Here is a 13,916-nt window from a genome sequence, read left to right as displayed (position 1 = left end):
ACTCACCCCTTCCACCTGCTTCACTCTGAATGCACTCTCTATTATTCCTTGTGTTTCCCCTCTTTCTTCTCCAGTTTATTATTTGCTGTTGAATATTAACTGTGCTCTCTTGTGTAGTTGGAGCTTGCTCGTGTCTCTGTTGGTTGCCTGTCTGTAGAGGTGCAGTTACCTTCCCATTTGCCGCCGCCTTCCCCAGTCCTGTTGCCCAATTCCTGTGGAGGAGGATTCCCGAGTCTTTGCCCGCGTCTCAGGGGAGAATATCTTCTGGGCTTTGCTTCGCACCACACCAGCTTCAACTGACTCTTTTCGGATTGCTTCTGACTTCCACAATGCACACACCCATCCTACGAACACACTCTTCCCTTAGCCCATTGAGCGGCTCGCTTTGACTCTGCTCTCTGCAGCCAGTGCCAGGTGCGCCTGACCTTGTTCTTTGAGAACTTCTGTGTTTAATAAATCCTTTTGAACTGTCACTTCTGCTTTTGGGTCCCTTGTCTCCCCTCACCCTCTGACAGTGCAAGTCTAATGTTTAGAATCACAATGCACTAAGCATAAAGGATAAAGAACACTTACTCAAACTGTACATACCAAGAAATCACTGGCTGCGCAAAAAATATACATAAACTTTCCTTTGCGTTCAACTCCAGTGTTTGCGCAACCAGTTGAGAAGTGATCATCCCTATGCCCTATTCCCTTTGAAGACAATGAACCTCTATTGTGAGAGATTCAGATGGCTGAAAGTTGATAACGGTCAGTCAGAACTCACTTTTTAAGCAATTCTTATCTGTATGAAACAACACTACAGATGGATTGTGCTCCCTTCGAAGTGCCCTGTTTTTAGAAAAAATTAGAAAAGAGCCAGACGCACTGAATAGTTGTAGGGAGAGGCTGTGTTCTCGTTTTAGAAAGCATTTGATTGGACAAGGTTTCTCAACCTCAGTGTGACATCATGGATGTTCCTGAGTCTTTTTTGCCAGAAGAGAGAGACTGCAGATTTTAAATGCTTATTTCTTCAGAAAACTAATTTTGCTCACGTTTAGAATTACAATAGCATATAGACAGGGATGCACATAACTTTTTAGTCTGGTTCTCAGGGGAGCACTAGGTAATTTTGTTTGGTACTCACCCTATACGCAGTGTAGTCTGACTAAGCATCATCTTCCTCGCTGCTCTCCTCACTGTCTCTCGCTATCCTCAGTTTCAGTTATAGAAAAGGAAGATAAACCTGAGGCTTCCTGGATGGTGGAAGATGATGCACTTCCCTGGTTGAGTCTACGATGGGCTATTTGCAACCATAAGTCTGCAGCTGGCTTTGGGTCAAATGTTTCTGTGATCATCTTTGACAAGTGGATGTGCATCAGGACGAGTATGAGACAAACAGGATCAGTACTTGTCTTTTATTATATTGAGATGTGAGTAACCCCTCTCACAGGCTGCACTGGTCAAAGGAAGAGTAAGGGACAAATTAAGTACCTTGCAGATCTTGGAGTAACAATCTGGATTGCTTGTATTTACTACCTTGACCTAGTCATACACAGATGCTGCTGCCAGATATTTTCTTGCTTGCTTTAAACGCATTCATTCTCTTATATTGGAGTCTCTGTCAAGAGGCAAGATGGCCTCATACTTCTGGAGAATGGTGCTGATCATTGTGTTGCCAGATGTGTGGAGGTCTTGGATTTCTTGAGGCCAGGTTGAAAGATCAAAAACTAAAAAAATTATCACATGACTTCAAAGATTCATATCTGTTTTCAAACTCTCCAATTAGTCATCTGAGAAACAGAATTTTGTCCCTGTCAGCATCAGCATTGATATCACAGCATATTTTTTTTTTTTTTTTGCTGGCCTTCACCATCAAGCAAAAGTGTGAACTGTCCACAGACTAGCATGAGTTGATCTTTATATTCTCCTATGGTCAGATTTTCTTGCTGAAACCTTTGAGATGTCAACTGCAAATTGTCGCCAATGCATGTTGGACAGAAAATACTGAAAACGCTTTGTGCAGATATGCTTCAAGTTGCTGTCATCTGTCGTAGCCAGTTGCATTTGAATGGCTGGCAACAGTCTAGATATATTCAACAGTGTCTCGTGCCTCCATGCAGACCATCTAATATTGTGAAACTTTCCTAATTTCAAAAAGGAGATGCCATTCTCATCACATATCTTCTTTAGTGCTTCAGCCTTTTTTGCTCCACCTTTATGTAAATAAAATTGCAGCAGCTTGACAACAGAGAGATTAAATGTCTCACAATATGAAACCATGTGATCAGCTGATTTTGCGCAGTTCTCAAGTGTGTGTACAGTGCACAGAATATGCACAAGGGAATCCCCAATCGTAGTCATTTTCCGTAGATTTGGTAGAACGCCTTTGTACATACTGACGTTGACAGCAGCTCCATCTGTGCAAACAGTGACCAACTTTGTCCTCCATTCATCCAAGCCTGAGTCCTGGAATAGATTGACAAGCCCGTTCGTTATGTCCTGCACCATTCTTTCAGCACCCAATTCAATTAATCCAAGGAAATCAGCAGTGAGCTCTCCATTGTTGGACACAGACACAATGTAAACAATTCCCTGCTCCGTTTTTATTATGTTCTCTGATCCGTCAAAAAGCAGACCCCTAATTTAAACTTTTTCCTCAATTCTGTACTGATAGTCAGTGCAATGCTTTGCATTATTTGTGTTCCCCCTTCATGTGAATGATATGCCCCTCCGACATTGACTCCTAGCCTTTTCAATAGTGCAATATCCTCATATGAAGACATAGGACATGCACGTTTAGCCATATGAAAGGCCACAAGAAAAACATTACACAGAGCTTTCCATTGTTCTTCATTTACCTTGCTTTGCCATCTATCAAGCGGGCGACTATATTTTTCCTCTTGACTAGCATGTACTACATTTGTATGTTCTTTACTCTTTTCATGTTTATCAAATGCTGGATGACTGAAATTCTTTGTCCCTGTATAGAAAGCACTAGTTTTGTCTGCTAGATGTGGATGTGAACAACATATCTTACACCACATTTGGCTAGGCTCATCGTTGGATTCAAGCCATGGCACTTCTTGGAGCCACTTCTCTAAAAAAAAACTCTTCTCTTTCTCTCGGGCTCGGTCTGACGTTTCTTTTGAGGTGGCAGAATGCCAAAGAAGGTACTTAATGTCTGCTGTTTTTTGGACATCTCCGATAGTCTTTAATTTGGTCGATTCAAGACGATAACTGTGCATTGACACCAGCAACTGCCTTGATGGTACGCAAATGAATGCACAAAAATAATTAACCCCACACATTTTCTATTTCGGTCGCGCATACGCACCTGCGCAACAGTTATGTGCACCCCTGCATATAGATGACCTTAAAGCAAATAAATATGGACTAAAAGCAGCAAAACTGTGATTTTGATTTCACAGGGTCTTTAAAAAACATTTGAGTCTGAGCACTTCATTTGGAACACCTGTACACCTACATATTCATGCGAATCAGCCAATCGTGTGGCAGCAGTTCAGTGCATAAAATCATGCAGAAACAGATCAGGAGCTTCAGTTAATCTTCACATCAACCATCAGAATGGGGAAAAAACGTGATCTCAGAGATTTCGTCCGTGGCATTGTTGGTAACAGATGGGCTGGTTTGAGTATTTCTGTAACTGCTAATCTCCTGGGATTTTCATGCACAACAGGCACTAGTTTCCATGGTACCAAAAACAAAAAACATCCATTGAGCTGCAGTTCTGTGGACAGAAACGCCTTGTTGATGAGAGGTCAACGGAGAATGGCCAGACTGGTTTGAGCTGACAGAAGGCTACGGTAACTCAGATAACCACTCTGTACAATTGTAGTGAACAGAATAGTATCTCAGAATGCACAACACATCGAACCTTGAGGTGGATGGGTTACAACAGCAGAGGTTCATGTTTTTATGAATCAAGCATTTAAGTTTAAATTGTAATTTCAGTTTATTTACTTCACATTGCACATCGAATACTTCACATTATGCTTAATTAATAATAATGTACGTTACAGTAAGAAAAGATTACTTAATTCAGTTTGATGGAAATTTGTCATACAATTAAGTTGCATAATTCAAAAAAAAAAATAATAAAGTAAGAAAACCTGACATTTTTTTGAGTACACCTCTTCCACCCTCTGTCCTACCTGAAGGTACATGTCAGTCAGTTCATCCTCATAGATTAGATAGTAGATACGGCCCACCTGCAGCCATGTCTCAGACTCTTCCTGTCTTTTCCCCAGATCTATAGAGATCCTTAAACTTTGCTTTGAGTAATCAAGAGACATTCTTGAGGATCTGCAATAATTTTTCGATACATATTACTTTTAGGAATTTACTGATTCACTCCTGTCAGTGTTTAATGTTCCAAATAATTGAACAAAGGACAAAATTTTAATATTGACAGTAATGCTATAATTGTGTAGTAATCATTTGGTATGTATTGTGTATTTCTTACTTCTCAGTGTTGAGCGAGAGATAGAGGTTGCTGAGAAGCTCCAGGTACTCTCCTTCTAGCTGTTTATTCTTTAGAGTTCTGCACAGCCCCACACAGTGCTCATAGTAAACAATACACTGTCCATACAGCAGCAAGTCAGCGTAATGTCGACTTAGAACTTTTGCCACAACCATTTGACCTGCATTTAGAAGAAATTTCATGATTATTTTTACATTACAAAAAAGAATGTTTAAAACATTTTATGTAAAGTACATAAGCAGTTAAAGATTTTCATAATGCAACCCCAGAACCTGATCCAAAAATAAAACTCTTGTTCTACTTACTGTGCAGATTTTGGGCACTGATAGCAATAAGGAGGCCCATCTCAAAGCATAGCCTGACCTCCTGACTCCCTCCTCTATCCTTGTAACACCTGCCCAGCCAGAGCAGAGCCTGGACATGCTCCTCATCTGTAGGACTCTCTGAAAGAAACTGGAAGAGGTGGAGGGAATTGAGCAGGAAACACTCTGCCAGGCTTGAAGCCCCTACAGAAAGGAACAAGCAACCCAGGTTTGCCAGAGCTAGTGCTTCATTACGCTTGTTGCCATTCTCTCTGGAGATCTGCAGAGCACAATAAAAGTTCTTTGCCGCCTCCTTAACTCTGCCCTGTTTACGGAGGCATAGGGCTAGGAGGTTGTAGACCACACCACGCTGCGTTGGACTGTCTGTTTCATTCAAAGACTTTAGCAAAGGATGCAGAGTGGACTGAGCTTGCAAACATTTGTCTGTTAGAACAAGGAGCCAGGCCAGCAGTACGGATGCCTCAAAGCCCTCTTCTTCATTGATTTGGTTTCCTGTCTGTGCTGCCTTCTGGGCGAAGGGCACAGCCTTCTCTAGAGCTCCATGCTGCTGGTAAACACTAGCCAGACAAAGGCAAATGTCCCTTTGCGTCTTCAGATCTTCTCCACGACTAGCTATCGTCAAGGCCTGCTGAAGGTAGACCACCACCTGTGCAGGAAGAATCAAAGTACTTTCCTTCCAGTGAGGATTAAGCCTTACTGAATTTTTGATAAAGAGTTCAATTTTCTGGAATGCATCATCCAAGGATTGGTCTTGCCCTGAGTCTAGACTTAGAGAGGCTAGTGTGAGATAGGGCAAATACTTTTTATGATAAAGCCTGCACAGCATCCAGTTGAGATCCACTGGGGCAACAGGCCTCCCTTCTTCTGCAGACAGAGTGATGGTTAGGAACTGAAGCCTCTCCACAAAAGGCAAAGCATCCTCTATTTTCCTTAGATGGAGAAAGAGATAGAGCGAGAGGTAGCAAGTCCGAGCCTCTAGGTACTTGTCCTTTTCGATTATGGCTTGGCGCATGATGGGTTTGAGCAACTCGAACTCATCCACAGAGCAGAAGTTATGGCATGGAAGACACAGAATCAGAGCACTGGCCTTCTCCAGTGTTAATGGCAGCTTGTCCATCATCTTCTGTTTCAGATATACCGCTGTGAGATTGGTGTACAGGGCAATCAGAAGTGGTTGGTCATCAAAACCGTTTACTGGAACCTTCAATGCCTCCTCAAAGTACACTCGCGCCTGTGAGTATTTCAGTTTCTTGGCAGATAGCCTTCCTAGGAGGAAGCAGGCTCGCCGATGGGCCCAGAGCATCCTGCCTTTCTTAGCTCCTTCTCGCAAATTTTCCAGATGCTGAAGCGCGTCGTCTTCTGGAAGGCCACCAAAGACAGTGTCCAGGAAAGAGTAGGAGAGGTCGTAAAAAGTCTGGAAGGAGTCCTGGAAGTATTCCAGGTTAAGGAGGGTCAGGATTGGGTCACACCTCTCTGCTTCATCAGCTTCCCAGATACCATCATCCATGAAGTTTGCAGGATCTTCCTCATATTCATCCATCTCTCGGAACGTGTCGTCCAGGCTAAAGGAGAGGACATCAGGGACCCTCTCCAGATGATTCCGAGAGGCATGGAATGATGGCCGTGGGGACGAGTGGTATGGAGGTGTGTCACTCTTTTCTGATATGGTGCTGTTTCTTTGATCCACTGGGGTTTTCTGCTCTGCAGTGTACAAAAATTAAATGTCAGAATTTTAAATCTAATTAAAGGGATAGTTCACCCAAAAATGAAAATTCTGTCATCATTTACTTTTCCTTATGTTATTCCAGACCTGAATGACTTTCTTCTGTAAAACACAAAAGGAGATGTTAGGCAGAATATTAGCCTTAGCCAGCATTCACTTTCATTGCATCTTTTTTCCATTTCAATGAAAGTGATTGGTGACTGGAGGCAGATATTAGTCTACCTAACATCTCCACAAAGGAAAGAAGGTCTTACGGGCTTAAAACAACATGAAATGTTGAATGACGGAATTTTCATTTTGGGGTGAACTATTCCTTTAGTAAATTATGTGCTAAAAATGTCACAAGAAATGACAATGTGAAGTAAAATAAAGGAGAAGTTGGTTATAGTTAATTCAGCTGGAAATTGTTAGAACTTTACAAGATCAGTGATAAAACATATTTATGCAACATAACCACATATGTGATGTTCTTAATAAAAAAAAAAAAAAGAATTACCTGATTTTGGATGGTTTCTAATAAACGCAAAATCAGAGTCATCCAGTCTATCTGCAGAACGAAAGAGGCATTTTACAAACATTATCAACAAAAGGCAAAAAAAGTACAGAGTTGTCACCACTAAAAGGGGTAGTTCATCCAGTACTTGCCTTCATGTTGTTGAATTTCTTTCTTCTGTGGAGCACAGAAGGAGATGTTAGGCAGCCTCAGTCACCATTCACTATTATTGTGTCGGAAAAAAATAAATGAAAGTGAATGGTGACTGAATCTAACATTCTGCCTAACATATCCTTTTGTATTCCACAGAAGAAAAAAAGTCAAATGGGTTTGGAACAATATGAGGGGTAAGTAAATGGTGACTGAATTTTCATTTTTGGGTGAACTGTCCCTTTAAACTCATTAATGAGATCTCCCAGAGAGGCTATGTGTAATCTCTTACCTAATCTGTACACAGTGCTTATGTCAGTGGAGCAGAGATTGGCCAGTACATCAGACTGGTAGGGCTCAGCACAGGGGTTAAGTTTAGACAGTACCGCCCTTTCCTCCTCACTCAGAAAGACCAATTGTCCATTTCTGTAAGAGGCCAACAAAGACAACTTTATCAGCCACATGACTCTCATTCGGATCTCTTCATCACATCATCACATAACTCCACTAGGCCCCCCTTCCAACACCCTCATGACCCCAGCTAGACAGTGGCACATTCAACAAAGGTCAACAGAATAAAATAGCATTTTCCAGCTGGTAGCTTTCATTTGGTATGTCAGTATCGAGACATGTTAAATAAATCCTTTTGTATAGACAATCATTAATTCAAGTGCATGCTGAATCTATGAATATGATTAAACACAATTGCATTTCTTTCATATGTTTACTTACAGAGGGTTGATTCTCTCAGGTTTTACATTGGCCCTGTGAACAAATCCGATTTCTCCAGTGGTGAGGTGTCTTCCTATGAACACGTTCAGAGTATTGAAAAGAAACCCCTCAATATTGATAAGATCTCCCTGGCATAAGTGCAGCTCATCTTTAACCTGTGGGTAATGGTCCACTACCGCCACACAGGTACCCACCACTGAAAGGGAAGCGAACGGAAGGAGGGATTTGTAGTAACACAAGCGTGTTTTTAGTTGTCTAAAAATAATTAAAGGGATTGTTAGCCTAAAAATTTACATTATTTCATCATTTACTCACCCTCATGCTGTTCCAAACTCGTATGACTTTTTTTTCTTCTGTGGAACACAGAAAATTAGGTTTTAGGCAGCATGTTAGCTTCAGTCACCATTCACTTTGATTGCATCTGTTTTTTCCATACAATGAAAATGAAATGTGACTGAGGATGCCATCTTGCTTAAAATCTCCTTTTGTGTCCTACAGAGGAAAGAAAGTCATACAGGTTTGGAACAACATGAGGGTAAATTAATGATGACAGAATTTAAATTTTTTGGGTGAACCTTCACCTTTAAATTATTATTTTTAGGAATGGTCTTCATATACTTTGAAGAATCTCACCGATGGGATGATTAAAGAGACCTTCTGTAACTGGAATCCCTCCTGCATTTCCAGGATATTTCTTAAGAAACCACCTAGGGAAAAACAGTCTGAATCTGTATGGACTATACTATAGTAGCATAGATCAATCAATTAAGTTCTGTATATAGTCATTTAAACAGACAAATCTGTAACTACAGTTCTGTTTTCTCACAAAACCTCTAATGTGTCTAAAATGAGCTTAGAGAGAACGCAAGGGTCACTCACTGATAGAAAGGATAAGGCAGAGGCTGCATAGCATGCACAGGCACTAGACCATGTTGGCCCTTGGACAGCAGCGTACCCTCCCACATGGCCTCCTGTCCTATGTCTTTCACCATGACCAGGTCATTCCTCCTGTAGGTCAGCTCCTCTTCCTCCACTCTGCAATCACTGTTGTATAAAGCCTTGGAAAAAAATGTACCTACAAACAATAATCAGATTGTTTAAATCTCTCCCTTCCTTATTCACTAACTACTCTGATTCCATATCGTCTGATGGTTCTCTGCTTGCTCATTACTAGGGCTGGGTATTGATACAGATTTCCCGATTCGATTCCAATTCAATATGAGAATATTTCATATATAATGTCCCCTTTTACTCACATATGAAAGCAATTCTCTCCCAGCTAATGCTGTTAATTATACACGGGACCTTCTAACTAGGTACATTACGAAAATATATTTTATTCGTTTTTCATCATTTTGGTCACATTTTTGCTTTTTAAAAAATAAACAAATCCATGTATTCAATCAATAAATAAGATATTATATTTCATATATAATTTTTTGTTACATGTTTATTGTTTAATTGCATAATTTGTACTACTTACAAGTATTTACATTGATTTGTTGAACACATGCTAAAACCGGTACTGTCTCTTTAACAAACCGGCATTTCTGAAAAGAGCATCTGTAGATAAGGGCATGTTAACAAGAGAGGCTTTATCTCATCTCGAATGGCATGATTAGAATTAGATGTTTATTTTTTGTTGTTTTTGATCAACAACTGAGTACAGAAAGGGTATTAAAGAGACATTATTAAATGACACATGGGTCGCGTGGATCTCGTCTTTGGACACTCATTACACAGAACAACTTTTCAATCTCTACACGCAGTGAAAGGATCTCGCAGTTGAATACTCCACCACTATACTACACAATTACTGGTAGTGAAATGTAAACATTTACCAGCCAGTTGCCAAATATATACATTTTAGTCACATAGTGCTAAATTTGGTTGCAAATATGAGTGATTTCCTCTCATTTTGTAGAGGGTTGCACATAGAAAATAAGATCAATCTTGGGATTTAAGAATCGCAATCGAGATCGTTCAAGACACATCGAAAAAATCAATATATTTACCCACCCCTACTCATTACATTCACCATTTTTGCTGTTTAAAAAAACCTGCCTGCCCTTCTTTCTCTGTAACTCTCCTTATTTTCTTACAAGTGATTTGCAGAAAGCTCAAATGGATTCTTGGGTTTCTGAAAGTGGCATAAACAGTATCCAAGCATTAGTTAATGTATTAATATGACAGGGGTGAAAAGAGCAGTGTGTTCCACAATTTGATATTTTCTACAAAATTACTGTATGTTTGCCTTAAAGGGACTTATGACTTTCCATGACTTTCTGTCCTTCGTGAAACACAAAATGAGACGTTAGGCAGAAGGATAGCCTCGGTTACCTTTCACTTTTATTTGTATGGAAAAAAAAAGATGCAATGAAAGTTAGTGGTGACTGAGACTAACATACTGCCTAACGTCTACCTTCATACTCCATGGAAAAAAGGGACGCCATATGGGTTTGGTGACCGAGTTTTCATTTGTGGGCGATCTATCCCTTTAAGCAGGAAACATATTCAAAGTACTGTTTTGAATAAATACTATAATTATGAATATCCAGAACAGACTTTGATATGGATGAGATTGTTGACAGACAGCAGTAATGATTCTCAGAAGCAAAATATTATGTATATAAACAAAACTGAAGGAAATGAGTCAGCAAACAGAAAAAAAGATATCCTTTTTAAAAACAAATGGAGCCTGCGATCATTTCACATTTTTACCTAATCTCATTTTCAACTAATCTGATCTCTGACTACACTTGTGTTTCAATAATGGACTTTAGAACAGGATAGCAGGGATGTGTAAATTTGACCATAATAGTTCTTTCTGTTTAAAGGTCATGCATTTGATTGTTGCATCAGCAAGATGTGGGGCAGAAGATCCTTACCTTCCTGAAGCAGAAGTCCTAGATAAAGAGTAGCTAAGTGATCCTCATCCACTGTCACACAGATCTCTAAATCACTTAGCAATGCAGGGTCCAGCCAGAATGACTGGTCACAGAGAAAGTTCTCAAGACATCTTGCCACATATCCTAAAAATATAATCGTACAATTAGTGGTTAGAATATTTCTAGGAAGATATATTTAACTTGATTCATTGACACTAACCGAGTGCTAGGTAAGTGGAGAATTTCCAGATCTCCTCAACTGTCTTAAAGGTGATGACAAAGCTGTCTTTCTCAGCATGAACAGATACCAGTCGTGCAGACATATCCTGTGTGCATAGTATCAACAATGACTGTGATTCAATGAAAACTTAAATAACTTGCTCAATCAATAGTAGTAAGTTAATGTTTTGCCAGAATACTTCAGTGTCTGACCTTGAAGAGCTGTACGACATCCTGGCTGTTGCTCTCCACTACTCTGAGTCTGGTACGTAACTTCTCCTGAAGCTCGCCGTCAGGCTCTACACTGGACCGTCGCCTCCCACTAAACAACAAAACAACATCTCCAAGACACAAAAGGGAACGGAGTTAATATCCATTGCAAAGAAGCCTAGATTTACAATTCATTGTATTGCTAGTAACATAAATGCTCTGGTGATTTAGGGTGTGATTATTGCTGTACAACATCAAAGTAAAGGTACACTTAACAAACTATTGTGATTTTTTTTTGCAGTAACAGCACTATTAGCAACCACATCTCAAAAGACCTACCATTAAGGCATAGATTAGACTGAGTATGCACATTAGAGAACTCTGGCATTAGTCACAAGAGTGTGCTGAATAAGTGTAGCCATTAAAGGCCATTATGAAGATGGAGGCCATTATTTCCACCAAGGTCTACAAGACAAAAGGTGCATTTCCATCATCAGGCCGAACGATTACCTTTGCTGAATCGTGCTGTTATGTACCGATCCGGGCTCATTGACATGGTTACGGTTTCTTTTTCCATTGTGCAAAATCAGGATTTGAATGAAAATAACTGACAAGTGACCAATCGCGAGTTGCCGCGTAATTTAAACCGTTCCATCAACACGATATTCCTGTCCTAAGTACGGTTAGCTAACTGTGCTAAGAAATCCATGCAGGGAACTGTTTGTAATCATACTGTCCAAAACCGTGTTTTAATGTAATTGCTATGGTCAGACTGATCACACTGTGAATTTAATGACAGTAGGTCAAAAGTTTTGCTGCTGAATCAATCTGTGCTTCAAAATTCTGATCACTGCCCTCGTTGACTGAAGCTGGAAGTGTTGTTGAATGTGCAGGCACATTTGAGCTTGGGGAAATGTCCACAGACTGGTGCCAAAATCGATAATATGGTCAACAGGAATGCATGTTTTATTAACTCTGCCCCTAACACAAACCTCAACCTTAAACCTAACCATCAGTGGAGTAAAAATAAAATGTTAGTGGGAAAATGCAACCTCTGAATCACACTAACCATTGTTTTTGTGAACATAATTACCAGAACCCATGTCTCTGATGCTGTTTGAACAACACACTATAAGTAGCACTAGAGGGAAAGGTGCATACATTAATTAACTGATGCAAAAATGTCTGGTGGTGACAGTAATTTGGCAGTATGGGGTTGATTTCAGGGTACATTTCTTGTGAATATACATTTCTCATCATATTGTAATGGTACCGTTACTCGCCATGCTCAGAACCTAAAGGTGGCAATTAACCTAAGGAGAAGTATGCTGCAAATACCTGGAGAAAAGCGTTCCCCCACTGAAGATATTGTACCACTTCCACTGAATGCCTCCTTCCTTCTCCAGTAACTCTCTCTGCTTATGCTTTCTGCCTCCACCTCTGCATCAGCCTCTGCTTCCTCATCTTCGAAACAAAAACAAATGAAACTGGGGTCAATACAACTTTCCACAGTGCAACTGCATTTGACTGGAGTGTGAATATTACCTCAGCACTACCTTTTGGTTCAGGTTAGCTTAAGGTTATCCATAAACTTATAGAAATCAAATCCATAATGGTTGTAATAAAAATTTATAAAAGTGTGATAAAAGCCCTGTGAGATACTTTCACTACTAAATAACTAAAGACAGGAGGCAAATTTGAAGGTTCCCTTTGTCTGATTTTATACATGTTCTATGTTTCTTATATGTGAATGGCCATCTCCATACTGTTCCTTATGACAAAATGTGATACAATTGACACTAATTAACATATTTGTAGATATAAAAATATCAGGGTTGCATTTACAATCTCATAAAGTTATAGGCATAAATAAGAAGCTTCATATCATAATTGCTCTATAAATATCAGCCAGCTATATCCTTAAATAATAGCCTCTTTCTCATTTCCGGATGGGTATGACCTTCCCAGCTTTGTCCATTGAAAAGAGAGGATGTCCCAAACAGTTCCTTAGTACATGACTGTACATGCACAATGTGCATTTCCTTCAAACGTTGTTTAGTTTCTTCATCATTAAAAGGTAAAATGCCCTATAGATGTATGGAATGAAACATTTAATATTCAAATAATGCGATTTCAAAAACTCTCATACTTTACTCAAGAAATCCTCTTACCAGCTGCCATGATGTCATTGGGTGGAAAGTGCTCACTGTCGCCTGCTAAAGTGTATGGAGGGTCATTCCATAAGGCATCAAGCTCAGCAGAAGATATCACTATTGAAAGGGAGGGGGATGTTTAGGGGGAGTGTTATTAACTATGACGAATAAGCAGAAGCTTTAAGGGTAAATGTTTAATCAAACTGACTCTGAGTGAGAGAAATATTTAATTACCTGAACAGATAGGAATACATAATCACAGCCCTCAAATAATGAGAGCATTTGCATAACACATAACAAAATCAGAGGCATATACTGTATGTGTGCATGCAAACAATGACAAACATAGTAAAACACTGTTAGCCCTCATATTGAATTGGATTAAAACTTTTTACTGACATTTATGCATTCCAAATTCTCATGGGTCATGGTTGTTAAATTGGTACGGGTATTAGTCAACAGCTGGTAATAAATTATCTAAAACCACACAAGCAAGCAACAATACAATACCAGTAACTCACACAGCAACAACAGTACATTAT

At 39.8% G+C, this 13,916-nt stretch overlaps 1 protein-coding gene across 3 annotated transcripts in view; it reads right to left on the bottom strand.

Moving 5' to 3' along the window:
• The window catches only part of sh3tc2 (SH3 domain and tetratricopeptide repeats 2), a 32,364-nt gene that overhangs the window by 14,907 nt on the left and 3,541 nt on the right, over window positions 1-13,916 (bottom strand). For all 3 annotated transcript variants that reach the window (XM_051649925.1, XM_051649926.1, XM_051649924.1), the window contains 13 exons: window positions 13,393-13,491; window positions 12,560-12,685; window positions 11,225-11,352; window positions 11,013-11,118; window positions 10,793-10,936; window positions 8,784-8,979; window positions 8,538-8,611; window positions 7,905-8,100; window positions 7,465-7,598; window positions 7,026-7,076; window positions 4,789-6,507; window positions 4,466-4,643; window positions 4,155-4,305 (listed from right to left, as the gene is read on the bottom strand). In XM_051649925.1, coding sequence (XP_051505885.1) covers window positions 4,155-4,305; window positions 4,466-4,643; window positions 4,789-6,507; window positions 7,026-7,076; window positions 7,465-7,598; window positions 7,905-8,100; window positions 8,538-8,611; window positions 8,784-8,979; window positions 10,793-10,936; window positions 11,013-11,118; window positions 11,225-11,352; window positions 12,560-12,685; window positions 13,393-13,491 — 3,302 coding nt within the window. The remainder of the gene's footprint in view (window positions 1-4,154; window positions 4,306-4,465; window positions 4,644-4,788; window positions 6,508-7,025; window positions 7,077-7,464; window positions 7,599-7,904; window positions 8,101-8,537; window positions 8,612-8,783; window positions 8,980-10,792; window positions 10,937-11,012; window positions 11,119-11,224; window positions 11,353-12,559; window positions 12,686-13,392; window positions 13,492-13,916) is intronic.

Source organism: Myxocyprinus asiaticus, chromosome 22 (genome assembly GCF_019703515.2).
Source record: "Myxocyprinus asiaticus isolate MX2 ecotype Aquarium Trade chromosome 22, UBuf_Myxa_2, whole genome shotgun sequence".
Classification (NCBI taxonomy): Eukaryota; Metazoa; Chordata; class Actinopteri; order Cypriniformes; family Catostomidae; genus Myxocyprinus; species Myxocyprinus asiaticus.
Note: the sequence above shows the minus strand (reverse complement) of the source record. Positions and strands in the feature narration are given on the sequence as shown.